Genomic DNA, 26,931 nt, shown 5'->3' on the forward strand with positions numbered 1-26,931 from the left:
TGGGTTTGCCTTCATCTACCTCCCCACGGGATGCTGGGCTGAGAGTTTAGGGATGGGGGAAAAAACATTGCCAGTGCAGCTGAAGTCAGATGGCAAGGTGAAACTAACACCTTTGTTTTGTTTTATATGCTAATTAAAATGCTCTCGTAATGTTATGTTTAAAACCAGGGGGGGTTGGCCTGCTGGCTGTTTATAAATAGTACAGAAGTGTATGCTTCATCTGAATCACGCCAACTGTGTGCTTGCGGCCCAAAGCACATGACGATTTCATCAGTACTGTAGCTTTCAGGGCTCACTCAAACCCACTTATATTCACTAAATTACAAAAAATCTTCATTATTTCTTTGAACTCAGGTACTTTTTCTGGGAGGACGGCTTTGCCCAGACTCAGCAGACCCTGGCCTTCTCCGGCTGTGCCAGGACCGCGGGTGCACGCTGAGCAGTTGCAGTTGCACGCTCACGTGCAAACCCCAGGGTTTGCTGCGTTTCACCGTGCCGCTGTGACCCCTGGCCTCGCTTTGCAATTTGCAGAAGCGCAATAAAACATCCAGTTTCTGTAGGCTCAGGACTGCAGCAAATGAGCGATGCAACCGGTCTTCTGCTCTGGGGGGGTGCACAAGGAAACGGTCTGTTTGCTTTTTGGTTTTACGAACCCGGAGCGCTTTCTTAGGAAATCCTAATGGCTTTATGGATTTAAAGCTGTATTTCTGCAGAGCCGGGGATCAGCGGGAGTGCCCAGGGCAGCCCCAAGGAGAGCACAGCCCCCGGGTCAAGGGCTCTGCGGGAGACCAGTGCTGCCTTTCCTTATTTATTTATATCAGGATTTTTGGGACCTCCTGTCACCGTGCTCCCCCCAGCCCTCCGCTGCGGCGTGTCGGCGGTGTGGCCGCTTGCAGAAATGGCTTTTAATCTCAGGGGCTGGGGTTCGGCTAGCGTGCTTTACGTAAGTGGCTTTATTTCAGAATTACATTGCAAGAACAGCATAACCCAAGGATAACTCAGGCCCGGGCGGTTCGGTAGCCTTTCGATCAAGGAAAGCTCGAGTTAAAATGCTCCCATGGGAAGGGGGACCCCATTCGGGGGGGCAGCCGCTGCACCCCTCCGCACAGAGTGGAGGCCAGAGGGGGAAGGTGGGGACACAGACCCTTCCTGCAACGAGACCTTCCACCCGACACAGGGCAACATCCCCGTAAAACGGTCTGCAAATTATTAACTGGCATTTCCCGGATTGCTGCACGGGTTTCTGTGCAACTTCCAGCCCGTGCGACCAGATCTAATCTCGTGCCCTCCCGTGCCGGTGCCGGAGCAGAGCCCCGTGGGTTGATTTCTGTGCAGAGTGGCAGAAGGTGTGATGTAGGGATGAAGCGGTGCCGTACTGGTTAGCAGACCCGTTCCCAAATAAACAAAGTGGTTTGTCTTGCTCTTCAGACCATTTCAGAATGTCAGATTGACCTGCCATAACCAAAGTGGGTGGTTTGTAGTTATTATTGAATGTCACTGCTGGAGCCACTAGAGGCTTTGCAAAGAGTCTTCTACTATTTTTACCTAATTTGGAGTGAAAAATCCAAAGAAAGAGATGTCTTCCCAGCGTCCCGCAGCACCCGTTTTGCACCTACCCCCAGTCACCGCCAGCGGGGACAGCTCGGCGCCGGCTCCCGTCCCAGCAGGATGGCTGGGGATAGCGGTGACACCGGTGACAGTTCTGCCCGGCCGCCTGCCTGTCCTCCCGCGGCGACCCTGGCACTGTGTTCTCACGCAGCAGAAAGCCCCGGGCAGGGCAGGAATTTGGGGTACCTGTCTCCTTCGCTTACCAGAGCGGGTGTGCTGTGTACGGGGATGGGCGCTGGCACGGGCCGCTTGTCGGGATGCTGCACGACGTGGAGGGTTTCCGAAGCTTTCTCTGGGGGCTGAGCTGGAAGAGGGATTTACGCCGACGCGGAGGATTTTGACCTGTGCTCAAATAACCGCTGCAGCAGAGACAAAGGTGGGTAACGTCGGGGTAACACAGCACGCACTTACACTGCTGGGCTTTGTAGAGACTGCACTGACCTTGGGTTCGATGAACCACGGGCCGGTGCCCACCTCAGGGGGTTTAGGAAAGAGCAGGAACCCTGCAAATGTGGGACTTGCGTGTTTCTGGAGGAAACCCTTCACTCCTCATCCTTTAGCTTCAGATAGGCACTTTCTTTTTTTTTTTTTTTTTTTTTTTTCTGCTTTAACCTCAGGACGGTGCCTGCCTGCCCTCTGCGTGGGAGATGTCACCCTGCGTGCAGCAACCCGAAGGTCCCCTGTCCCGCCGGTGGCACCTCCAGGCTGGGCACCGCTGGCAGCTGCCTCTGCAAACACAGCATCCTTCTGCGGTCAATGAGCACGTGTCCTGCTCTGTCACCTTCGGGGAGGACACGGCAGCCTTGGCAGAGGACAAAAAGGACAATAAATTCTTGCCCTTCGTAAGGTAAATTTATCTGGAGGTTTAACCCGCCGGGTTGTTTTATCGCCGCTCTGACCGTGACACCGGGCTGGCATCGCGGACTGCTTCTGAAGCCAGCGGCCAGCCAAGCTAAAAGGATGTTCTTCAGCGAAGCAGAGATCATTTTATTATTATTATGGTTTGGATAAAACATTGTCATTAAAAGGCTCCAGTTGAAGTTTGTCACTGTGCAAGTAGCGAGGCTTTCTTCTGCTGCGCTGGCTCAAGGAGAGGACTGACTGCGGGATGGCTGACGAAGGAAACGCTCCGGTTGGAGAGAACAGTAATTTGCGGAGTCTGTAGCCTTGTCTCATCTTCCTTTCAAGGGTCTTCAAAAGATCAAGAGCAGCAGCATGAAAGGGACAGGAGGGGGAGAAACCTGATTATTCTGAGGCTAAATCATTTATTTCCAGAGTGTTTCTACACATCCAACCCCTGTAAATTAGTGACTTTCCCCCTCTTCATTAGATGCAAGGTAGTAGCACAGAGGTGACAGAAAAACGAGCAGCTTCTGAAGACCAGAAAGGGCAGTGAGGTGGTTTAGTGCAAGGGTCTGGCGAACGCGCCAGCGGAGGCTTTACCTGTCGTCTTCTGAGGAAGAGTCGTGATTCGGAGGCTCCAGGAGACAGAAACCCTGTCACGTCTGGCGGTTTCAGTCTAAGGCCACATTCACTGTTCTACATACATAGCACCTAATTCTAATTTGAAACTCTGGTTTTAGTCTTGAGCCACTGCACCTCGTTGCATTTTATTCTGCTAAATGAGACGCCCTACAAAAGCTGTTATTTCCTTGCCTTCATGACCTTTGTGTACCATCAAAGAGGTTAATAGTTCAAAGATCCCTTTAGTTTTAAAGATCTGAAGAGTCAGTATGTAAAGGTTTAAGATCCTTTACCCCTGAGTTACAGGAGCCAGCTCTCCCCTGCGGGGAAGAGGCTCCCGGCGTGTGCTCTGCCTGTGCCGGGGCAGGGACGGAGGGATGCTGCGGTCCAGGCGGCTCCGAAGCATCACCAGCCTGCGATGTCCTGGGCTGGGCCAGCTCTGCGGCACGGGCCACTTCCCACCCCAACCCTGCCCGTACGTGCTGTCGCCCTCGGCGCACGGGCTTCATCCCAGCTCCGGTGGAACATCTCTCCGGTCTCGGGCTGTTGCGCGGTACTTCGCCACGAAGACCGGTCCGGACTCACGATGGGCGAGCTCCCTGGGAGGGGGACCGGAGGCGTTTGTGCGCTGCACAGCTCTCACGGAGAGAGAGACGGGCTATGACCTTTCCCGAAGTTGGCGGGATGGGACAAAGCCTTGCCCAAAGGGTTTCTAGGCACGTTGTTGTCTGTGTTCTTTAAAGCCTGTTCACATTCAGAGCCAGTGAATTGCAAATACATCAGGCAAAATCCAGCTGACTCCAACCTGTCATATAAACTGCAAATTGTTGGAAATTACATCTTCATGCTGTAAAGTCACTGTAAAACAGGGTGCATACTGTTTTTCATCTGCAAGCTCTAGAGCCTTTAAAAATGCTGAATTTATTTTTCCTAATGGATGCATGCAATAACTGTGGCTCCCCTCTCTGCAAACAGCCTCTATGTTGAAGAGTGGACAAGGTTTGTTATACCAGTGTGTTTACAAAAAGTCATAATAGCTGGGGCTTCTATCCTTTGCTACAATTTATTATCAAAACAAAGTGGCCCAAAATATAAATACATTGTCTTCAACAAAATGCATTTGAACATATTTAAGATATTTTGTATTCAAAGCGGTTCTTCTATGTTCTGCAGCGGACTGAAGTGAGGGCTGAATTTCCGCGCATCCCCCATTAGCATCAGCGTCAGGGCCCGCTGAGACTGCTCTGTGCTTTAGGGCGATGCCAGCAGGGACATGCCTGGGTGAAGTCAGAATGAATTCTCCTTTTGACTTCATTGCTGAAAAATCTGAATTGTTCAGAGGGAAGGTGTTTGGCTAAAAGATACCCAGCATTAGTTTTGCAGCATGTGCAGCCCAGGGGCGGGATAACCATCAAGCATAAGCTCGGTTTTGATGGCAGTGGTGCTGGGAAAGGGCTGAATTCATCCCCGCAGGGAGCACGGACAGTCCCCGGGGCTGCGGGCGCTGGGGCGTGCTGCCGCCCGGGTCCTGGGGGAATAACTCACCCCTGCTTGCTGAAGCGGGGCCAAGCTCTGACCCTTGTCAGCACAAGCCCCCGGGATGGTACTCGCTGCCGTGCCCACGCTTCCGCCAAGAAAAAAAACTGGGAAACCATAAAAGTAGCAGCTGGTTAATTTATAACCTGTTGTTCTCAAGTGAAATGGCTGCAGATTAATAATGCACAGAAAGGAGCTGGGACTCAGCCAGCGATCTCAAAGTAGGAATCTCGGGAACATTTACGCCAGCAAGCTGCACGGTGACTTGAGTCCCCATAAATCGGCGGCGATCCGCGGGACGCAGCCTGTAAACACCTTTCCGGTCCCGTCGCTCTTGCCAACAGTTTTTGGAAAAGATCCACCAGACCCAGGCTTGCTGGACATGAGAAGCCTGTGGATTGCAAGTTGCGGTTTCACGAGCCAAGTTTGGGTTATTGCTTATTTGAAAGTCCTTGAGGATTCCTGGGTGCTAGCCGGCAGCTGGGGGATGACTCTTTTTCCCTTTGCACCCCCAGCTGCAGATACTCCTTCCTTTCCCCCCTCGCAATGGCTTGATTTGCAGTTGGGATTCGATAGGAACAAGTGCAACAGCACGCTAGCGTGTCTGTACAGTGCACAGGTAGTCATGCACATATGTATGAAATAAACGGGCATTTCATGTATTCACCCTCAGCCAAGGTCAGGTCCCAGGTTTAGCAAAGCCCAGCACTACTGGAGGGAGCTGGGAACGTCCTGGGCACAGGGGACGTGGAGGACTGGGGGGGTCCGAGGATTGCTGCGAGCCAGGGGATCGCCTCAGTCCTTCATGGAAAGTGGCTGTGGGTGTACATGCAGGTCATTCATCCCTGGTTCCAACTCTTTTACTGCATTGGTGTGATCTAAAATACTCCATGGACTATACAACATTTTACCTGCAGGCAGGCAGATGCTCCCACTTCTGACAGAGATCAGCTCACCCCTAAGTGCATTTTGTCGATGCCTCTGGTAACTCAGTATCACACATTTATTTGAAAATTGTTATCTTCTGCCTTTGTCACTGTGTTTATAATTTGTCAAAACAGTGTTCTTAAAATACTCATTCCCACATCATGAAAAATACAGCCATCACATTTCATTTTTTTTAATTGTATTGGGAGATCTGTTAAAGAAAAACGGGGCAGCGCCTGCGCCCCGAGAGCCAGGATGTGCCCCCCGCGAGACCGAGCACCGGCTCTGGCTCTGCACGGAGACTCAGGACGAGCCACGGATGGAGGAGTCCATGTGGGAAACCACCGCCGGCTTTCCCAGGGCTTGCTCGGCCCCGCTGGGCAGAGAGTCCGGAGGCAGCGTGGCCGGGGGGGCTGCAGCCAAAGTGAGCTGGTGGGGAGGGCTGTGCTCGGGGTCAGCCCTTCCTCTGGGTGAAAACTTCATCAAGGGAGCCCGAGCAGGATTTGAGCCTGTAAAACACACTTTACATCCCACCAGAGTTCCTGCAACTCCGGGCAGAGGCTCGCGCATCTTGAAAAAGCTGTTCATCCTCGCAGAGTGCGCTTTTGGGGAGCTTTCTGCTGTCTCTGGGCAACCAGACCTATCGGCTGTCATTCTTCCTGCTGCTGTTCAAGATTAAATAGATTTGCTTTTTGTGGTTCCCCTCTCTTTCATTTCGCAGCCTTTAATGCTATCTTGTACTTTGCTTTTTTTTAACATAGTTTCAGTGGGGGTTTTTTGTTGTTTTGTTTTTTTTAAACTGAGATCAACTTAGCTGATAAAAAGTAACTTAAAATTAGACGCTCTGTGGGTGCCAGGGCTGGGTGGTGAGCTGTTCCTGCCACCACACGTGGGACTTGCGCCGAGCGGGGCTGCAGCAAGGCCAAGCGCCTCGGAAAGCCCGCGCCGGTGGTGGGGCCGAAGGGCTGAGCCGGCCCCGAGGCAGCAGAGCGGAGACCCAGCATCGCCCCTCCGTCCCCTCGGGTACCCCTTCGCCTTTCCCTGCGTTTGCCTTTTCATGACTAACGGGGCTGCTTGCGAGTCAGCCCCGGTTTTGCGCTGCCCTCTTACTTTGAAATAGGCTCCTTCTTTCTGCATTCTACCTAAAAACTCACGCTTTAAGCCGGAGGCGGAGCACTGCGGGTTCCCGGGTGACTTTCTGGTCCCACAGACCCAGCGATGCTGCCGAACAGCCCCGCATCCCGGCGAGGGATCGCGGCGGGGTCCAGCCCCTGCGTCTGAGCGCCGCAGGCAGCCCTGCCACGGACCCGACCCCCAAATCCTCCCACTTATCGAGGCATCTGAGCTGCTACTCTGAACCGATAAGCCCGAAGGTGGAAACTGTAACTAAGCCAAAAAACGGTTAAATAAAATGGTGCTGACCATGGCAGAAGAGGTCCCGTGCTCAACTGCTGTCGCCTTTACAAGCCTTCAGACTTTGACCAGCATGCTAGGAAGTTTCTGTTCTAAATGATTTAATGTTATCTACAAACATCAAGTGAATGAACAAAATATAATCTGGGATTTCTTGCTGTCTAAAGCTTACACTTTAATTTAGAAAATGTGGCACTTAGCAGGGGATCTCTCAGGTATCTGAGGGTTTACTTCAGCACGTCGGGCCAGTTTGGGTGCCTGACATTTCCTCCTCACCAGTTTTGTCTTGCTCTTTTGGGGAGTGAGTCATGCTTTACCACTGAGCGCTATTCAACTTCCATATCCTCCCACTGTGCAGCAAACACATCCATTTCTGACAATTACTTTACGTGCAAGATTTGGGCCTCCTTTTACACGCTTGTTTTGCAAATAAACAGCTTGGGTAATGCTGCAGCTGCGCAACCTGTTTGCTTTCAAGCTCACATTGCTCAGAGCGATAGCAATCAGCGCCGAGATCACCCGTCGATGCGTTGAAGCCCGTTCGCAAGAGCGCGAGCGGCAGGCGGTACGGCTGTCGGTCGCGCTGGGATCCCAGGGTTGCTCTGGCTCTGCTAAGCTGGTCTGATGCGTTGGTGCCGCAGTTGCGGAGGCAAGGGGTGGCCGCCGAAGGGAAAAAGCTGAAGACAAGGGCAGCAGACACCCCCCCCCCCCGACACCTGGGGCTGGCAGACCACGGGTAGCGGATATCTTCATTTGCTCTCGCCCGACAGGAGCCGACGTGGGGCTGCAGAGCAATGCGCGACGCTGCAAAGTGGCCGCAGCCCAAACCACGGTGCTCGGTACCGCCGCGGCCCCGCATGGCTCTTCGGGTATGTCGCAAGAGGTGCTCTGGCCGTAATTTGGTTTCGGTCTGTTTGGTACAAAGACCGTCCCTTTTTAGGCTGGAGCGTCCACATGTGAAGTCGTTCACGCTCCCTTCTGGTCTCCAGAAGTGAAAGATTTCAACGCGGCAATCACTGTCGATTGCCAGCTGCTCACATGTGCACACCAATAGATAAAAATTAGGTGACGGTCAGTATTTCCAGTTCTGCAGTGACATAGTGACGTGCTAGGTTGAGAAAATTTAAATAAAGGTGCTTCTGATGTTATTAGCTGCAGAGCACTGATCTCAAGGCTCCCATCAGCCTGTGACTGTTGACACTAACTCCGGCACCCGGCGGCTCAGGCTCTGCCCCAGCTGCAGGAGAGGTTTACAGGATCAACAGGCTTCTGCCCTGGGGCACCCACCCATGGGCCACCTCAGTAAGTCCTTTATGAAGGACTTTTTGCAGGAGTATCTCCTTTCAGGGCAGCAGCCAAGACAAGCTGTGATTTGAAAGATGAGCTTCCCTGGGTCTCTCTCCTCCGTGTATTAGCCAGTGGTCGTTTCTCTGGGGTGCCAGTCCAGCGGTACTGCCACACGGCAATTGCCATAAATCCACAGAGCAGTAAGGGAACAGGCAGGGCATATGAAATAAGGGAAAATTGCGTATAGTCATTTGCTGTTTCTCTTCTGAAGGTCATTTAACTCGGGAGAAATACATGGTGACATTGCACTGGCTTGCCGGAGGAGCACACTGAATTCTGTTGTGGTGGTGGGCTGGGTTTGCCCATCCTAACGATGCTTCCAGCACATTAGTGCAGTCGCTGCTCTTCTGTATAAATCTGCTTTAGAAGCTCAAAAAGTTTGTGTTAAAATTACAAAATGTAAAAAAAAAGGAAGTAAAATAATGTAAAAAAAAGTGGGAACGCCCTTGGCGAGAGGGGCTGCGGATGGCTGAAAACACTTCAGACACTGAGCCGGGTCTCAGATTCGGGGGTGCCCGGACCCCCGGTCCTGCGTGCTTTCCTCACCCCGCACTCGAGAGGCGTGAGCTTGGCGTACAGCGAGTTAGGAACCGCAAAGCCTGTACTGACGCAGCAAACCCAACCAGCCTTCCTCAGCGGCGCAGCACGCTTCCTGCAGAAGAAGGTCACTAGCTGGAAGACTGTGCAGATAAAATCTGATCTACGTAAACCTGTCAAGACCTGTTGGCTCCTATCAGCAGGTGGTGCTTTTGCAAAACTCAATGTTTTATTGGAAGGCCCGTTACTAAATAATGCTTTACACGTTAGGATCGACCGTTCTCCATCGCCTACCGCTTTTGTGCACAGCCCACCGGGAGCGGGCAGCGGGGAGGAAGGTGGGCGAGCACCCTGCGGCTCCGCTTCCACCTCCAGCTCTGTCCAGGCTGTTGGAAATTGTTGTGACATTGTGTCCCGGGCAAGAGGAATCGAGGAAACAGAGACGGGTTATTCTGCCGAACTTTAATTCCGACTGATACAACACACATTGATTTGGTACACAAACAAGCTAGGTTTTAAGGCAATGATCTCAACATCATTTTTCCATACCCTACAGTTCCCGTAACAACTTGGACAGAAGTACAACATACTAAAACCAGTATTAGAAATACTACTGTAGTGGAATTTAAATACATCACATAAAAGGCATCTTTAAAGAAATGCAACAAAGATACACCTTCCCACTCAAACAAGTAAATGGGAAATAAAAGCTTTCATTTACGCTTAAGCTCTTTGAAGTCATTTTTGAAAGTGCGTTCCTCCAGCCATGTCCCATTACGGCAGCCATGGCTGGCAAATAGTGCTTAAACTCCTTTTCTGTAAACAAATTAAAAGCAGACATTCTTTCCCATTTTCTGATATTTAAAGTAGCTTCTTCATATTACCGCACCCAAAGATGGACAGAACTGCCTTTTTCCAAATATAAAAGTGAGTGTCCTATTTCACTAAAAAAAGGCATGGCGTAACAAAATTATTTTAAGTGAACTGAAGTGAAACCACCCCTGACACGTTAAGAACAACAAGCCCACGTCCAGTTCCTCTAGAAATGCACAAGGGTCCCTTCCCACAGCCAATTTAAGGCAATGTCACGTTTGAGCCATTCTCTCATGACCACGTATTTGATTGATCGTGTACAGGAAAAAACAGCACTCCCCTCTTGCCACTATAAAAAAGCTGATATAAAAGGGGAATTGATTCACTCTTCCTTGCAGAACCTCTCCCTCGCTATCCCACTTAGGATCCCAGATAAGCTGTATGCTCTGTAAGTGCTGCTGCTCAGAAATGTCTTGACAAAGAATGATTCGGTCTAATTGTTAAGGTCATCCTGACATATTTTACCAACGACTGGGTTTGCTTATATGTTTTTAAAAGCTAATGTACATAAACTGAACAATACGAATCCTCTGGACAGAAGAACCGGCTTTTTATATTCCAAAATAATTTTTAAAAAAAAAAGTATGAATCCTGCAGGGCACTTTTTCAAAGAGAATGAGTAAAATTTTTATTTCACCGTGTTCCCCAAATTGCTGATTAGTAAATGAACTGGGACTAGCAGCACCATCAACGTGCAGGCACGTGCAATTGTTACGCTCAACACTGACTCAGGCACAGCGCAGCAGCTCGCCAGGGCCACGCAGCTCCGAGCGTGGGGTCCCACGGCTGGAAAGATGGTGTTGACTCATAACTGAAAAGGGAATTTATTTCATTAAACTGAAGAAGATGATGAGTACTGATAAAAGAAAGGCAGTACCTTACAAAATGTGCCTCCATGGTTTTAGGCTGGCTCTTGAATCAACGTTAAGACATCAGCTTTTAGGTTGCACCCGAACACCACCCAGATAAAATCAGATTTATGTAGACAGTGGCTGCTGCTGTCAGATTAATTATTTTTGTTTGACTGATATGAAGATAAGGAATTAGACAACACAGCAGCAGAACAAGAAAAGTGAGTAGCCAGTTTCTGAGTAGTTACTTTTATAAACAAAGGAAGAGATGTAAAAATAAAGGTTCTGTACAAGAAATTCCTAGCAGATGCAGGATTAATTTGCCTTTAAAGCCCCTGAATTTGACACTATACTATATGGTGTACAACTATATGATATATTGTATTTTATTGTATTTGCATCTAATTTCACCCAAGAGGCCACAAAACAGGAGATATTAGAGGCTGTTATCTACAAAATGGTGGAGAAAACGAGACAAAAACGTAGTCCTTTTAAAAATAAACTTCAGATGTGACACAAATGGATTAGAACTCAGTTTTCTAATAAAACCTGAAAGTTACCTGGGGGAAAGATCTGACTGATGGACACACTTCTACTCACCTCTACTCTCTTCCAGTTTGCATTATTTTAAAAATTCCCAAAGCTGTCATATCTCTCAAATTTGTCTTTTTGGAGCAAAGAAAAAATAAACTATTTGGGGGTACTATTTTGGCCACTTTGTAGGACATTTTAGTAATGAAGAAGTTTTGAGTGGCATGCCCATTACTTAAAAATCATTTGATGTTCCTTTACTTCCTCGACATGTGCTTTTCCAAATAAAACAACTCATATGGAAACAGTATTTTTGGCATTGTAAACCTTTGCCTTTAATCTACAGGAAGAAGAACATTTACTGTCTCTTACAACCTGTTTATCACTCTCTCCATCTGCTCAAAGTAGTTTTATAGTGTGCTTTGCAAACAGCAATTCTTGTTATGCCTGGGTATTTCACAGGCTGCTATTTAAAAAAATATCATAGATTTCTCACTTGTGCTGTTTGTCCCAATGCTACATCCTCCTCAGCAGATGAGCATACTTTAGCATCCATGCAGAATGAGTATTTATCAGGACAAATCCATGTGTCATGAGACTCGTGCTACCTTCAGTTCTCAAAAGAGATGATGTACCATCGTTGCTACAACACAACCTTTTCAGTTTTAAGCCACTGACATCCAAATAAAGTCTCCTAATTTGGTCTTCCTTTAATTCTTATATTTTTTGCCCCTTTCTCCCCCTGTCCCTTCAAAAAAAAAAGAGGAAGAAGGACTCTCTGAAGTAGATAATCTTTGTATTACAATATATATAGGAGTGGGTCTCTTCAGTAATTTAATCTGTTGAACCTGTTCCAAGTGTCGCCTGATAGGAAAACCACTTTTTCTACCTTAACGCAAGAAAATTCTCTTCAAACTCTGTTTCAGACACAGAAAACGTCATGTTCTGCAGCTCAGTTATGAATGGCAATAACAACAAAATGTAGAAACAAACCCAATTCCTTCTTCCATATTTGAGAATTTTTGACACATTGGATAAATAAGTGTTTGGCACTGTAAGTCCACTCAGTAATACCATTTTCAGCTATTTACGCAGCTGCTAACATGTTACAGATACCCCTATTCACAGTAAATTTTAAGAGTACTCGTTGGCAAAAGTAGTTTCCATGCAAATGGATCGATGCTCCTTCATGCCGTTGTCTGTCGGATTTCTTCTGACAAGGTGATTGATCTCTCTTTCCACTCATTGTTAGAGCACTTGGAGACAGCGTTGGCTGCTTGACAGAACTTCTGGAGGAGGATCTTTCTGAGTAGCAGGTAAACCCATGGATCCAGTATCTGGTTTAGTGAGGCCAAACGCACAGCTGTCAAGAAGAAATTGCATTCTTTGTGCAGTTCTGAGCTTGGGGCTTCACCGGAGAATCCCTTGCAGTGTTCAAATGATGTGTGGCTGAAGATCATCTTCAACATCGTTATCTAAGGAAAGTTAGGAGGAGAAAGTGATATATGTTAGGAGACTGTTATCTGTGTATCACTATATGCAAATATCCCTAAAGACAAAATCCTGTCAAATTTTTTTCCTCCCTCACCCAATTCAAACTGTGATCAGAGCAAATAAGCATTGAGAGAGCAGCTCAGTTTGTGTGTGTGTGTAAAATGAGTGATAAACATCATACCTTTCAGCTATCAGTCAGACTGACTTACAGATCTCATGCTAAACCAAGGCAGCACATGCTGCTTCCCTGCTTGAGACACAACAGAAAGCTGTGTGCTAAATCCTAGAGGTTCAAGATGGCCTTGGCTAGAAAGGGAAATTACTGACCTTGCAAAATTGACTTAAAGGGATTCATTTTATCATTATCATATTATCACAATTACAAGGAACAGCTGAATAACTCATGATGAGTAGAGCTCTTCAAAATCATGTTATGAACAGTAAAAGTCAGGAAAAAAGAATTTCAAATACAAAAATGTCTTCTTATTTTAAAGCTAAGATGTTTTATTCTATGACTTCTAAATTTTAGAATTTGATTTTAAGGTAAACTATTCTGATTATGAACTGAGCCAAATTAAAAGTATTAATAAAGGTGTTTTGGGCTAGGAGTCAAGAAAACATTTTAAGTCAAAAGAAAAAAAATATCTTTTTCTTTTGTGAAAAGCCACAGACTAAATTTTGCACTAACCTGACCTGTATTTCCTCCTTTCCCCCCTCAGTTCTACTCCCCCAGTGATTATATGATATATTTAGGAATCTGTTTCCCACAGCATCCGAACTGGTATGACCGAGAGACACTATTTACACTGCAAAATGTTTCACACAAGTAGAAGTTTCCGTAACTGATGTCTCCCATACCTCACAGCACAGATCAGCAAGCTCTGGCCTGGGAGCCAAAAGCAACAAGCTGGTTGATTTTTGGGGGATTAAATGCCATCAGGCATGGCAGCATCTCGATTTGCAATACTAGTTATGCAGCACAGGGCTATGGGGGTCCTGCCAGGTATTGTGTGCATGGCACATGTCAGAACATAAGAACTGGTCAGCAATAGTCACTCATTTATTCTGAAAAGCCAAAGAAGAGGCAGCTTTGATTAATACTTTCACCCCAAAATCTGTACTTTAAGGTAATTTTATCACTCGTATTTCAACGTGTCAGCGAAGATATCTGCTGTTGGTAGGGTACAGGCAGCAGAGAGGATCCATTTTTCTTACGGGTTGCCACAAGGCTTACAATCTTTAAAAGACTTATAAACTGAAAACTGCACTATAATGATTCAATCAAGTAAAATAACTATACTTTGTACAAGTAAAATAACTATACTTTGTACATCCTCATTTTCCAAATTAAGACGTAAACTTGCTTTACAGCTATCAACGCCATGAGCCTTGAAACACAAGGACACCTTTACTCTCATGTTACAGACTAGAAAGGCAAGACACTGCCAAGGGCTGCTACAGGCTGCACAGAAAACCTGTGACTGAAAAAGAACCCGGCTTGGGATCTCCAGTGCAGTGCTCCAGCCACAGGAGCACTGGATTTGTTATCAGGCTGCAGCTTATTCAGGTAAAAATGGTGAGAAGCTTTTTTTATTTGTTTTTTTTTAAAGCTGGTGAGAGAGCTCACCAGGGCTGGCGTTGTTATGCTCTCACATACTAATACATAACCATGGGAAATATGAATCACATTTTGAGAGATGTCAGATAGATATAATTTTCCATGGTTTAGTCAGTGTCAGTTGTCTGAAGTTTTCTGTACCAACTACAGCTGCTTAAAAATATATCACTTCAGAGGCTTTTAGTTGCCTCTCTACAGATAAGCTACATTAGATTCTGTATTGCGATGTTTTTTCCAGGAGCCCATAAACACGGGGATTGAAACGCCTTCTGAGCAGGCGCTTGCCACGCAACTCGCTGCCAAACGACGTGTGTGTCAGCTGTATAATGGGGAAAATACCCGTGCTCTTACACCTGGCTGTGATGCACAATGAAGCTCTCGGGTGCTTTAGAGCAAGGAAAAAAGCGGAGCTGATGTGAGGACGGGGCATGCTTCCCAGTGTACGTCAGGCAACTGCAAGCAGGCCTTCTCGCTGGGTACCGGCTCCTGCCACGGACCGAAGTGCGGCAGTGCCAAGTGACCTGACACTTGGGAAGCCAGGGGTAGGGCCTGCGTGCCGCACTCCGTACTCCGAGGACAGCGCTGCTGAACACCTAACTTTTCCTGGACAGGTCCTTTTTTGGCGTGCAAAGCTCTTCTGGCCATGACTGGAAGACGTTGACTGTCAGAATTTACTGTCTGGAAATCCTGCGTAACCGAGATGCAGTACGTCCGCGCATTTTGATGTGTCTACTGTGTATGTCAAGGAGATGGATACCCATGCACAACGGCTCTGATGCACACCTAATTCACTGTCTTTGCAAAGGTCGGGTGTACCACACACTAAATAAACTGGCAGCCAGTCCTGAAAACGCAGGGAACGGCCCGAGGGACGAGACTCGCAGTCAATCATTCACAGCCCTGTCCAACATCGTGACTTCAGCCTTTCGAAAGAACCAAGACAATCCCCACCAGCAGCACCACAAGCCGAGTGATCCCAGCCAAGGTTTTCCCACAGAAGGCTGTCTTCAGAGTGGAGTGTCACCCAGAAAGGTCACATCTGGACTGCTGCTGTCCCCATAAACTGGGACAGTCAGAGCAAGAGTGACCAGGAGCAGAGGCTACGGGGGAGGATTTTTCCATTCAAAGGGATATTCTGGGTGCCAGATCAATAACCATGTGTTGACCTTGGAAAGACTTAGATGACTTTGGAAGGCAGGGCAGCTCGGAGAGCAAAGTAGAATTATTTTTGTTTCTTTAAATAGAAGCAGTTGAGGACTCCATCTACTACATTTAATTTAAATAAAAGTGAAAATAAGTAGCCATTGGTAGAGATTTTTAAAAATGCAGAGAGATACAGATCTGGAACACATCAAACCGCCACTTGCACACCAGACCCACACAACGGCAATCCTAACACTTTCTCTGCCACCTCCGGCTGTTTAGGACACTGTCACTGTCACAGCTCGGTCCGCGCTGCCTGCAGCATCTGCCTCCTGTGCCCACCAGAGTCCAGCACAACCCACCTCCTGACAGGGACCGCAGCATTACCATCCCATAAAGAGTAGCAGTAAAGAGTATGTAAATATGCTGTGCCCACGTAACAGCCAATGGAAACCACACTGCGTTTGTCATTCCCAGTATTCGGATTACTTTCTCCCAGATCAGATCTTCTAGCTTGTCCTTTGGGAACTCTGCAATGACCCTTGTTTTGCAGACCTTGTTGTCTTGCTCTTTTGTTAGTGAACCCATGGAGCTACAAAAATATCAGGCCAATAAAATACATTTCCCAAGAAGACAACTGCTGCTTATTTTTGGTGTTATTACATAATATTCCTTTACTGGAATATTTGTTGGACCAACAATTGCTCTACTGGAAATTTTATTTGTTTGATATCCTTAGAGGTTGTTTATCATGGCCTGTACTGGTCTTCTAAATGAATTAAAAGAAAGACTGCAAAAGGTAGAGGAACAACATCAGGTGGAATAAACTCAATGGAACTACACAATTTATGCCATTAAAAAATTTGGCTCAAAATGCATATAATAATATAGCTGATAATTGTATTTATTCAATCTGAGTAGATAAAACTTTGCTGTTATCACTGAATGTAGTTTTACAATAACATTAACCCTCCACTTCTCTGGTTTTCAAACTTACAACCAAAGACAAGATGCATTTTGTGAGATATCTTTACAGCGTTTTGAATAAAGTTGGATTGTAGTACACAAGAACTTTTCACGGTTGTTTCATGGGCTCCCCAGCTGGCAACCATCACTGTGATATATTGCCACCAGCTTAACTTTACATCGGCAGTCTGTGTTAACCTCAGGGACTCCCAGGCAGCTTACTATTAAATTGCAATAAGTTTAGAATGAACTTCCATTGTAGTTAGGGGAAAAAAAGGAAAAAAAAAGAGACGAAAACTTTCCCAAAGATATTTTTCCAGTTTTAGAAACTATGTTGGAAACTGCTGCTATCGGCAGTAAAAGAAGGAGAATAAAACAGTTGATGTGCTTAAAGGTGCACATTTTTCAGCCAAGCACGAGCTGAGTAGCTGGTCTGGAACGCGGGGTAAGAATCTGATGGGAAATTCCTGGTCCCAGACTGCAAAATCTTTTCTTGAGATAACTTCCAAAAAAACCCCCATGTTTTCTATGCATCATGAAGACAGGAGGATTCATCCTCTTACACTGCTTCTCCTCTCCCATTAGCCCTAATCTGTTGCTTAAACAATTCTCTCACACATAAAGAAGCAAGCCGTGGGAGGAAGAGAGGGTTCTCCTGATGAGATACAAATAGCAGCTGTTGTGAGTAAACCATGGAAAGCCACGATGGACAGGGTATGATTTTCCCTTGTGGTGACTAACAATACCTATAGCCATGTACCACCTTGTTTTAAAACCAAAATTGTAATTTTGTCTCACTAAATTTTTAGGACTTTTCTGCTGCCTCTGCTGAAGCTGAGGCAGAATTAAAGACTTTAGTTCGAGCAGGCCAACTGCCAAGACAGACTCTGCCTGTGGACCCTTGAAGGAGAACTTCCCATTGCCTAGCATGGACGTCGATTTCTTTTTTGAAGTAGAAATACTGCCTGTCGTAGGCAAAGCTAAGACACGTCCAGCCAAGTAGACTACAGAGGGGCATGTTTGGCATCCACACCACCCTAACCTCAGTTCACCCCTCACTGTAGCTGCTCGTCCATCAGATTGACAGTAACCCAGAAAGGATCTAAGTTATATGGCATCTGATGACCTATCTTTATTAGCAACCTTCTTGCAGGAGGGCAACGCAACACCTCCCGGTGTGCCTGGACCACAGACGTACCAACATGTCCTGGGAAGAACTGCTTCTCGGAGCCGGCTCCGCATTGAGGCCGTGCTGCTTTCTGCAGGGCAGCACCGCACAGCTGGCACGAGCAACCTCAAGCAAATCACTTCTCTGTTTCTCAGAAACATGTGATAGTGAAATCATTTGCAATCCTCTTGGAGAATTACTGAAGAAGGCTGAGGATTTTCATAAGAACATGTTTGCAGAAGGATAGTGATGCAGGGAATTGTGACAAGGTCCCACCAAAGTCTAGCGGGATTCCAACAAATGTGCTCTAATTTCTACCATTTGGTTGTGACCTTATCTAGACAAATACAGTCCAGGAAAATCCAGTCTTTTGGCCAAACTGAAATGATCAGTACGCTGGGACAGTTTTGAAACAGGTGGCTATTTCAGCCTCAGATGGAAGCGGAGCATTAGTGGGAAGAGTTACTGACTCATAGAAAAGGAGCCATCTAGTTTCCTTGCAGCTCAGTAATATCACTGTCTTTTTTTCTCTCTAAGTAAAGGTGCTTTCCATAACTATGTTTTGCACATCTAAAAATATTACAAAATAATATATTTTTAATAAAAATACCTGTAAAGGAGAATGTATTTAATGTCTGTCTGACAGGAGGGTTAAGGAGAAGAAGTATTTTAATAGGAAAAGCAGCAGAATACCTGAGCATTTTGGCTTTAAATAGCCTTGAAACAGCTCTGTGAGTGAATAGTTTTGTAGCCTGGAGCTCTAAAAGAATTATTATGAGAATTCCAGTCTGTACTGCACCAATGTTTCTGTGCAATCAAAGAATAGCTTCCTCTGTTTTACCTCGGACTCATTTCAATCTGCTGTCAGCTTAGGTCAATGGTTATGCTCCACAGTTGAGCACCAAAATAAATAGAAGATTAGCGTGAACTGGAAACCACTTACAATAAAGCAGTATCTTACTTAAGTGGAGTGTTTTCCCAGGTTCTCCATGCTGAATTCAAGTCAGAACCTGAGTGCACGACAAAAGGAGACAATGCCTGCATTATGTATGCACTTCCTCTCTTCTACCAAATCCAGCACAAACCGAGACAAGACGGGACACTTCATTAAGCTGTTAAGAGCACAGCCACTATCATCAGAAGTTTCACTTTTCTGTTTAATCACATTTGATTTTGTCATTTTCATCAACAGATCAAGTCTAAAAATACTGTCTGGGTAAAAGGGCATTGTTTACCTAATAGAAATAGTTGTCAGAATCCGTTAATTCTCAGTTCTAAAACTCAGATTTCTTTTTTTTAAAAAAACAAAAATCTCCTCTGAAAATCCCTGGATTCCTGTTTCAACTAAATTTCTTACAACTGCTAAATGATGCAGCTATAGGTTAAATGAGTTAGTTCTATGATCTGGCTTTCACTGAAAATGCACTTGCATTACCCCAGGGTCACTCTTCCTAAAATCTGGCCTCTTATTCCTAAATTGTACTTTGTAGTTGTACAGAAAAAGTTGAAGTGTATGTATAAAAATGCTTCTGTGGTCATGACTCTTGATTTTGAGTATATGAAGACTGGAGAATATGCTGACTAGACAGCGAAGTTTTGCAGAACTCCACAGAACAAGTTATATGCTTTCACGTGTTGCTGCTGCACTGTTTACAAATTCACTCTGGCTTACGGCTGTGTCACCCAGTGGGGCAGCAGTCCTCCACACGATCGTAAAACGCACGCAAAGCATTGCCAACCAGTAGCTCTTCAACTGGCCCTGCCTTTGACTCGGAGCATCAGGCTCCTCGCCAGGGAGTCAGTTCACCTTCCACGGCGAAAACTCTGAGAAGCCTTGCTCTCTCTTACCAGCTCCCTGAGCGTTTTCTGGAGGTCTCAGCATTGTTTACAACAGGCTTTCTGATCTGGGCTCTGCTCTGTTAACTCATCCCAGTAACACTTCCCACAGATCCATTCAGTAGAGCAGGGGGCAGCTGTATTGATTTGACTTCTGACTGTTAAACCTGCAAAAATGCCACGGGAAGCAAACCACCAAGGGGAATCCCTGCATCCTCACTGATTTTTCTGAGTACTCAGGTTCTGAAGGAAGAGAAAAAGTGCCCCTCATCTCAGGGATTTTTTCTTGATGCTACAAGGCTGGTTAAACCCGCAGGTGCAACAGCTCCATGGCCCCCTTGGAGCTGGTCGAGGGGGCAGCATGGGTCCTGCTGGCTTGGCTGCAGAGGGCAGAACCTGCGCCCAACGGAAAGGCTACAAAAGCAAGGGCTGAGAAGCAAACATACTTCCTTCATTTAATAAATGCCTTCTAATTTTTTCATGTTTAATTATGGACAAGCGTGCAACAGTTAACTTCTGTAAAATAAAGAAATCCTAGTGTCTCCCCTTGGGACTCAACTGCAGACGTCAGCGGGACGGCAGGATGAGCCACAGCGATGTTAACAGCTAGCCAAGGTGGCTGGGACTGCAGGCAATCAATGCACGGAGACACGGGAACAGTGACAGGGCAGTCTCCTGGTTTAACTTAACAAATCTAACGTTCCTTGGGGTTTGAGGAGCAGAACATTATTCTCTGCTCTCAAGTTCTCACTAAATTTTCAGTGTGGTTTCATATTTTACTTTTGTCACAAGCTGTTAATGATCTCCAGAAAGGTAACTTACAGCCTCTGATTTATTTTGGGGCTGGGTTATTTTGGAGATTTGATGGATTTTAATTAATTTACAAGGATAACATTACTAAATTAAATTAATTTGTTTTCTATTTTTTACCTCATCCCCATCAGCCGTTAGCTTTGTCAGCCATTCCTCTTGTCACACCCCCATTTACGAGAGCTCAAGTTCTCTGTGCACAAGAAGGAAAAAAAATCCTTCTCCAGCCATAAAGCACCTTTCAAAAAACTTCAAAATCACCATAGCTAGCTTCAGCCCTTTCCTGCTTATGGATCCCAAGTACAAACTTTCCAAAAATCATACTATCCTCTGACAGCAGAATACGCTGGCCTTTTTAGATGGGGTAGTGCCCTTGTCCCACATGGCAGAAGGAGATGTGGATTCAGCCTCCTCCAGTCCTACATCACGAGGAGGGGTTTACCCCAGTTTGACAAGAAAGAAAGGGCCTAAGCGAGGAATGACAAAATGGTAGAAAGAAATGCAAGGGTCCTCTAAAAAGCCAGAAACAAAAAGCCCAGAATGCTGCCGTAAATACGGTACAGTGAGCAATCTGCTGAAAACCAGAAGGCACTCGCGAAGCCTCAAGTCGTACCTTTTCTCATAAAGCACTGAAGTTAAGTTTTGCTGCAAGGTGGGGGCAAGTGAAAACCCGTATACGGCTGTCTCCTGTGAGCAGAGGGCTCCATGGCAGCAGGGTCTCGATAAACTTCCTCCCAGGTTCCCCTACACGAGGAACAAGCAGGTTCTGGTTCCCCTGTCCCCTCACCCTCAGACCCCGACGGTGCTGTCGAGCAGGTACGCCGTGCCGGGCCGGAGCAGAGCGTGCCCTCCCTGACGCTGGAGCCCGCTGCCGGCGCCCGCCGCTCCCGCTCCCCCCTCGATCCGCCCGTGGCTCCGTGCCACCAGCACTGCCGACTCCAGCCTCCCGCCCCCAGAGCCAGGGCCTCCTCGCGCCCTGCCCTTCCCCTCTGTACAAGACCCTTGCTGTCCTCGGGGTCCCTCCTTACGACTCCAGTTCCTCCGTCTCATTTTTTCCAACTTATGCTGCACTTGGGCTACCCTCTCCCAGCCTCTCTCCTCCCGGCTTTCCACACCCGACACCCCCCAGGCTCCGTTCCTGTCCCTGCCTTCTCTCCTCAGAGGCCGTTCGCGGCCATACCGCCCGTGAGGAACCTCAACCGCCGCAGCCTCCCACCCTGCCCAGGCCGGCGGCTCTCTCCGGGGGCCATCCTGCCTCCTTGCCCGAAGGGAGGGAGGAGGCCTGGGGCCGACCCACGGCGGGCGGCAAGGCGACCTACCAGCAGCGGTGACCAGCAGGCCGAAAGGACACACATGATCCCCAAGAGCTGGATCAGTGTCTCCATGGCGATTCGCCCCCACTGCTTGCTGGAGCGAGACGCAGTCGCTTTGGTCCGACAACGAGACACCAAGGCCTCGATGGTGGCCAGGTTGCAGGCCACCGTCACCACGAGGGAGAGGAGCCCCAGGACGGCGAAGGTGGAGGCGAAGAAGAGGCTCCCGGTGAGCTGGCTGTCGCCGGTGCTGATGAAGCACCAGGTGCCGGGCCACTGCAGCGTGTACTGGCCCAGGCCGGCGACGGGCAGGAGGGCGAAGGCGAACACGGCCAGCCAGATGCCGAGCAGCACCGCCTTCGTCACCCGCGTCTTCATGTGGCTGGCGTACCAGTGGGGCGCACGGATGGCCAGCGTCCTCTCCACGGCCATGGCGCTGGCGATGAAGAGCGGGCAGAGGCCGAAGAAGGTCATGCTGAAGCCGAAGAAGGCGCAGAGGTGGCCCGAGGGGTCGACGGCATCCCAGGCGCGGTCGGACAGGTAGACAGAGATGACGATGGGGCTGGTCAGCAGCTGCCCCAGCAGGTCGGTGAGCGCCAGGGAGCCGATGCACAGCAGGAAGGATCGCTTCCGCCGGCTCTCCTTGGCCCGGTAGCTGCGGGAGACCAGCAGCATGGCCAGGGCATTGCCCACGATGCCGGTGATCATCATGGTCAGCGGGAACGCCACCGAGACGGCGCCGCAGCCCTCCGCCGCCCGCCCCGTCCCGTTGTCCCGCTGCCCCATGGCGCCGGCCTCGGTGCCGTTGGGGTCGTCCTGGCAACTGGCTGGCGGACGGACTACGGGCGGCGGGGGGGAGCGAGGAGGGCGGCCCATGGCGGTGAGGAGGCGAGGAGGGAGAGGAGAGCGCGGCGAGGACGGCGCGAGAGAAGGGGGAGGCGGGCGGGCGGGAGGGGGGCGGCCGGAGGGGAGGGGAGGAGGCGGCGCGGCACGGCACGGCACAGCCCGGCCGCGGAGCGTTGCCGGCGCCCAGCCGCCCTCAGCCAGCCGCGGAGCTGGGGAACCCTGCCGTGCCCCAGGACGGGCCCCGCGGGGATGGCTCCCTCAGGGAGACGGACGGGGACGGGACGGGGGGCTGCCGGCCGGCCCCCCAGCGCGATGGCGGCGGCGGGCGCTGGCCGAGCCGGTCCGTGAGCTCTGCTGCCCCCGGGCGGCACCGGGGCTGTCCCCGTCCCCCGACCGCGGGTGTTCCGCTGGAAGCTGAACCGCTGCCGAGCCGTGAGGTGCCGGGGGCGGCCGCGGCCCTCGGGATGCCGGCGGCCTTGCGCGGCAGCTCCGCCGCCTTCCTCGTACCCTGAGGGCGCGACGCAGGCGACGGCTGCTCTCTTCTTCTTTCTTCTCCCGCCCCGTTTTAACTCCCAGGGCTGAGTTTGAGCACAGTTCAGGCTCAACCAAGCGGTGTCTCTGACCTCGGGCCGAAACTGGCTTGGTTAACCGGGAATAAATCAATGAACCCCCCCCCCCAGCTGTTAGGGGAGAGAGCTCCTGAGCAGCCACGACACCCACCGCGCTGGAGCACCTTCAGCTTTGTGCCATTCCCACGTCCTCACCGTCTCGGGAGGCTGGTGGGACCCGGCTTTCCCGCCGTCACAGGTAACGACGAGTCCGAGAACCCACGCTAATTATCATTACAAATCCTTGTTTCGTGTTACAATAATTTCTTTGCTTATGAGCAGGAACTTCCAGGCTTGCTCTATGTAGTCAGCTACCGCTAGGGATTTAAGTCGTTTTTCCTGTGAAAGCAGAGTTAACAGTTTTAAGAAGTTTTAACAGTTTTATGGGTTTAAAGTGCTATTAACAAAGTCTAGTTTAAAATGCTGCTCTGCTCAGGTTTTACTTTGTATGACCGAGCGTGCGCATGCTACATCATGAAATGGAAAAAGCCACATTTCTCATAATTAAGAACCATAGTAGAAGTTACGGCCTGCTTTATAAATTATTGAGCTGTGGCTTCTTTGTTAATGCTCGGCTTTCTAGAACATGTACAACAACCTGTCCTTAAACAAAGGAATCCAGACTTTAACTTTGCAGATGTACAGCAGGATGCCATTTGTGGAGCAAGTCCACTGCTGGGAACAACATTCACGCCAAACTCAGATGTACACAGCTTAAAGTAGAAAGTCTGGAAAGTGTGAGGGGAAAATATCCTTTCCTCTCCTCCCCCCCTCTCTCCTTTCCAATTCTGACATTGAGTCATTGATTTGGAGCTACTGTAAGTTGAGCACACATCTTCTGTGCCCCCCCTCTGCCATTTGGAAGGTTTGTGTGCCGTCGTTTGGTACTGCGCTTGATATTTGTGCCCCACAGTTTTTCAGCAGGAATGTTCCCTGTTAGCTTGGTTGTGGCTTATTTCTGGATGGGGTCCATAACCAGCCTATGAGAGAAAGCATCAATTTATTAGTTCCATTTTCCAAACGAAGTACGAAGCATTCTACAGGCTTTTTTTTTTTTTCCTTAAATGCATGTGTAAGCAACCTCTTTTTCCAATAAAAAGACTACTCATTTTGATAATGGGAGGACAGGTAAAGTTAGTACATTGTGCAGGACTTTGCTCAAAGCTGTCATCATCATTGAACTGTCACAGGAGCATTGCTCCCTCCTGTTGCTCCCTTGCCAAAATTTTGCAAAAGATCGCACAAATATCTGTACTTTCATACTTTAAAAAAAAAACAAACAAAACCCCAACCCAAAACAAACACCCTATTAGCTCATGTTATTTCTGAATAAAGAACAGAAACCTCCTTTTTGTTAAAGGAATTCTAGACAGAAAATTCTATAGCCAGTGATACATTTTGATTAATGCTCCAAGAACAAACTACAGAATCAATTAGAAACAGTAGCTGGAGTTTCTTCCCCAAAAGCCTGTGAAAGCTATAGTGTAAGGACTCAAGCAGAGGTAGCATCCCTAGCAGGGAAACTCCTCAAACAGGAAGGGATTGTAAAGACAGGCTGATCCTCAGGTGTTGCCACTGAATGAGAAGAGTGAAGGAAGTGTTACTGGGACCAGAGGGGATGTGCGACAAGCCTGCCCCTTAAAACTTCCACCAGCTTCAGTCAAACCCTTTTCCCATTTAAAATAACTTTTTCATACAGCCCAAGAATATTCACTTTAGGATCTTAGTAACTCAGCTGATATCTGACTTGGAAAGGACTCAAGCATTAAGTCTTTCGGAAGACAACAGCAAAACATCACGGTTACCAGCTAAAGCGAGGTGGTTACAGAGAACAAAACTTCGGCTCTAAACCCCTCCATTCACATCCTGTACCGTCCCGGGAATGCCAAACTCCATCGGTCAGCTCTTGATTTTCAAAATTTACTTTTAAGAAGCCTTTTCTGACACCTGAATGAAAGGCACCAGGTCTAATACACTATTACTATTTAACGTTATCCTGCCATACTCGAGAATTGTTTTTCAACATTTGTCTAGCAGCGCTACATTGAAATTGGAAAGGTTTCAAGTAAGCATCTTCATCAATGTTTGTATTTTTCATTACTCTTTATGCTGGTTTTGGCTGAGAGAGAGTTAACTTTCTTCACAGTAGCTGGTACAGGGCTATGTTTTGGATTTGTGCTGTAAACAGTGTTGATGAGGAGGAGATATTTTTGTTATCGCTGAGCAGCGCTTACACAGAGTCAAGGCCTTTTCTGCTTCTCACCTCACCCCACCAGCGAGGAGGCTGGGGGGGGGCACAAGAAGTTGGGAGGGGACACAGCCTGGACAGCTGACCCCAACTACCCAAGGGATATTCCAGACCATATGACATCATGCTCAGCATATACAGCTGGGGGAAGAAGGAAGGGGGGGGCTGTTCGGAGTGATGGCATTTGTCTTCCCAAGTCACCATGATGCACGGTGCAGCCCTGCTTTCCTGGAGATGGCTGAACACCTGCCTGCCCATGAGAAGTGGTGAATTCCTTGTTTTGCTTTGCTTGCGTGCACAGCTTTTGCTTTCCCTGTTAAACTGTATTCATCTCAGCCCATGAGTTTTCTCACTTTTCCAATTCTCCCCCCAACCCCACTGGGCAGGACTGGGCGAGCAGCTGTGTAGGGCTTAGTTGCAGGCTGGGGTTAAGCCACAACCCTCTTGAAATGCTATTTACACTCAAGTATTCCCTAAAGGTGACTGATGATAGGCCACTGAATTTAAAATGACATAATTCAAAACACTGGCCTGCTAATCATCAATACAAGCCCATGCTGCAACATCACCCTCTCTGCCCCCCCCCCCAATATAATAAGTCATGGAAAATGAGCAAATGCCTAATGCACCAAAAAGGATGAAACTGTTGCAGAGTCCTAGGCATAACAACCAACTTGCAGTAGTTCATTAAAACTAAATTTAAGTTTGGGGGGGGTTAGTGAGAAGCAAGACCTAACACAGCGTCCATTTAATCTCCGGTCATTCACCACAGTTGCTTCTATCAGACAACAGCGTACAGAAGTTACCTGGTGTGGAAATGAAGCAATCTTGTTTTAAGATGTACCAACATGTACATTTTAATGCTTTTTATTATTAATTGGCTACCTATCTGAAGAAAAAAGAAGCATTTTTCAGCAGTGGATTTCACTCTTGTATAAAATTAAAGGCTAGTCTGCCTTTATTTAGAATCACTTTCTAAATTTCAATTACTACAGAAAAATGCTTATGCAAACCCACCATCACTATTCATGAATGCATTTAATTTTCCTTAGAAAAGCACATTAGCCCTAAACTTAACCTAATCAACACTTCCTCCTTTGCCATGACAAATTTCACTGATCTTTGATAAAGCTGCACAGAAATACCAGTTTATTTCTATAGGCAGCAATTTATCTGCCCCCAATGGCTAAACTGACAGCAAGGGAAATATTTTCTAGTGAAAGAGTAATTTCCTGCTAGGCCACTGGAGATAATTCTACCCGCCCCAACCCACACAACCCCCCTACTACAGTAAACCCACACTTTTTGCTGCCTGAGCTTAATCTGAGCTTTGTGTCTTAACAGAGGTGGACCGTGTTTAGTTCTAATAGCTTGGTTCTAATTTATTTGCGATCCAGTAACTACAAAGAGGGGTTTTTGTGTCACTTATAACAGGCATGCAAAGACTACCATAGTTGATGTGCTGTTGTATTTTAAAATGTAGAAATCAAAATAATTTAAACATACTGCTTCCTCTAAAAACTTTCTGAAAAGGAGATATGGAACACATACAGAAGAAAATACCTTGAAGTTTTGTAAAAGCTCATTTTAAACATGCTGCTGCTTAAATCCACAAATATTTTCAGTACTTAAAGAACTGAAACAATCTGAAAATGTATGATACATATGGCCAGGTAAGTGCACATACTGCCCTTCTTGTACTGCTGTAACAGAGAATAACAACAAAAAAACTGTTAGTATAGGTTATAAAAAAAGATTTGCTTATGTTTCCAAGAGAAAGCACTCACTGCACAG

At 47.7% G+C, this 26,931-nt stretch overlaps 1 protein-coding gene and 1 long non-coding RNA gene across 2 annotated transcripts; both read right to left on the reverse strand.

Moving 5' to 3' along the window:
- Positions 1-803: 803 nt before the first annotated feature.
- LOC115349234 lies at positions 804-1,972 on the reverse strand. Its single transcript, XR_003926038.1, has 2 exons — positions 1,812-1,972; positions 804-1,452 (listed from the first exon to the last, which is right to left on the reverse strand). It is a non-coding gene; the product is annotated as an uncharacterized LOC115349234 (long non-coding RNA).
- Positions 1,973-9,279: 7,307 nt separating this feature from the next.
- Positions 9,280-22,286, reverse strand: PTGER3 (prostaglandin E receptor 3). Its single transcript, XM_030033959.2, has 2 exons — positions 21,442-22,286; positions 9,280-12,562 (listed from the first exon to the last, which is right to left on the reverse strand). Exons 1-2 carry the CDS (start codon positions 22,219-22,221, stop codon positions 12,275-12,277), a joined length of 1,068 nt encoding a protein of 355 aa, XP_029889819.1. The 5' UTR covers positions 22,222-22,286; the 3' UTR covers positions 9,280-12,274.
- Positions 22,287-26,931: the final 4,645 nt, after the last annotated feature.

This window comes from Aquila chrysaetos, chromosome 12 (genome assembly GCF_900496995.4).
Source record: "Aquila chrysaetos chrysaetos chromosome 12, bAquChr1.4, whole genome shotgun sequence".
NCBI lineage: Eukaryota > Metazoa > Chordata > Aves > Accipitriformes > Accipitridae > Aquila > Aquila chrysaetos.

What these genes read in the sequence shown, in the direction of transcription:
- PTGER3 (XM_030033959.2), bottom strand. Translation starts at nt 22,221, where the DNA reads ATGGGGCAGCGGGACAACGGGACGGGGCGGGCGGCGGAGGGCTGCGGC. An exon ending in CCTGCTGGTCACCGCTGCTG is followed by an intron (nt 12,563 to 21,441) that starts GTAGGTCGCCTT and finishes AACTTTCCTTAG; the next exon opens with ATAACGATGTTGAAGATGAT.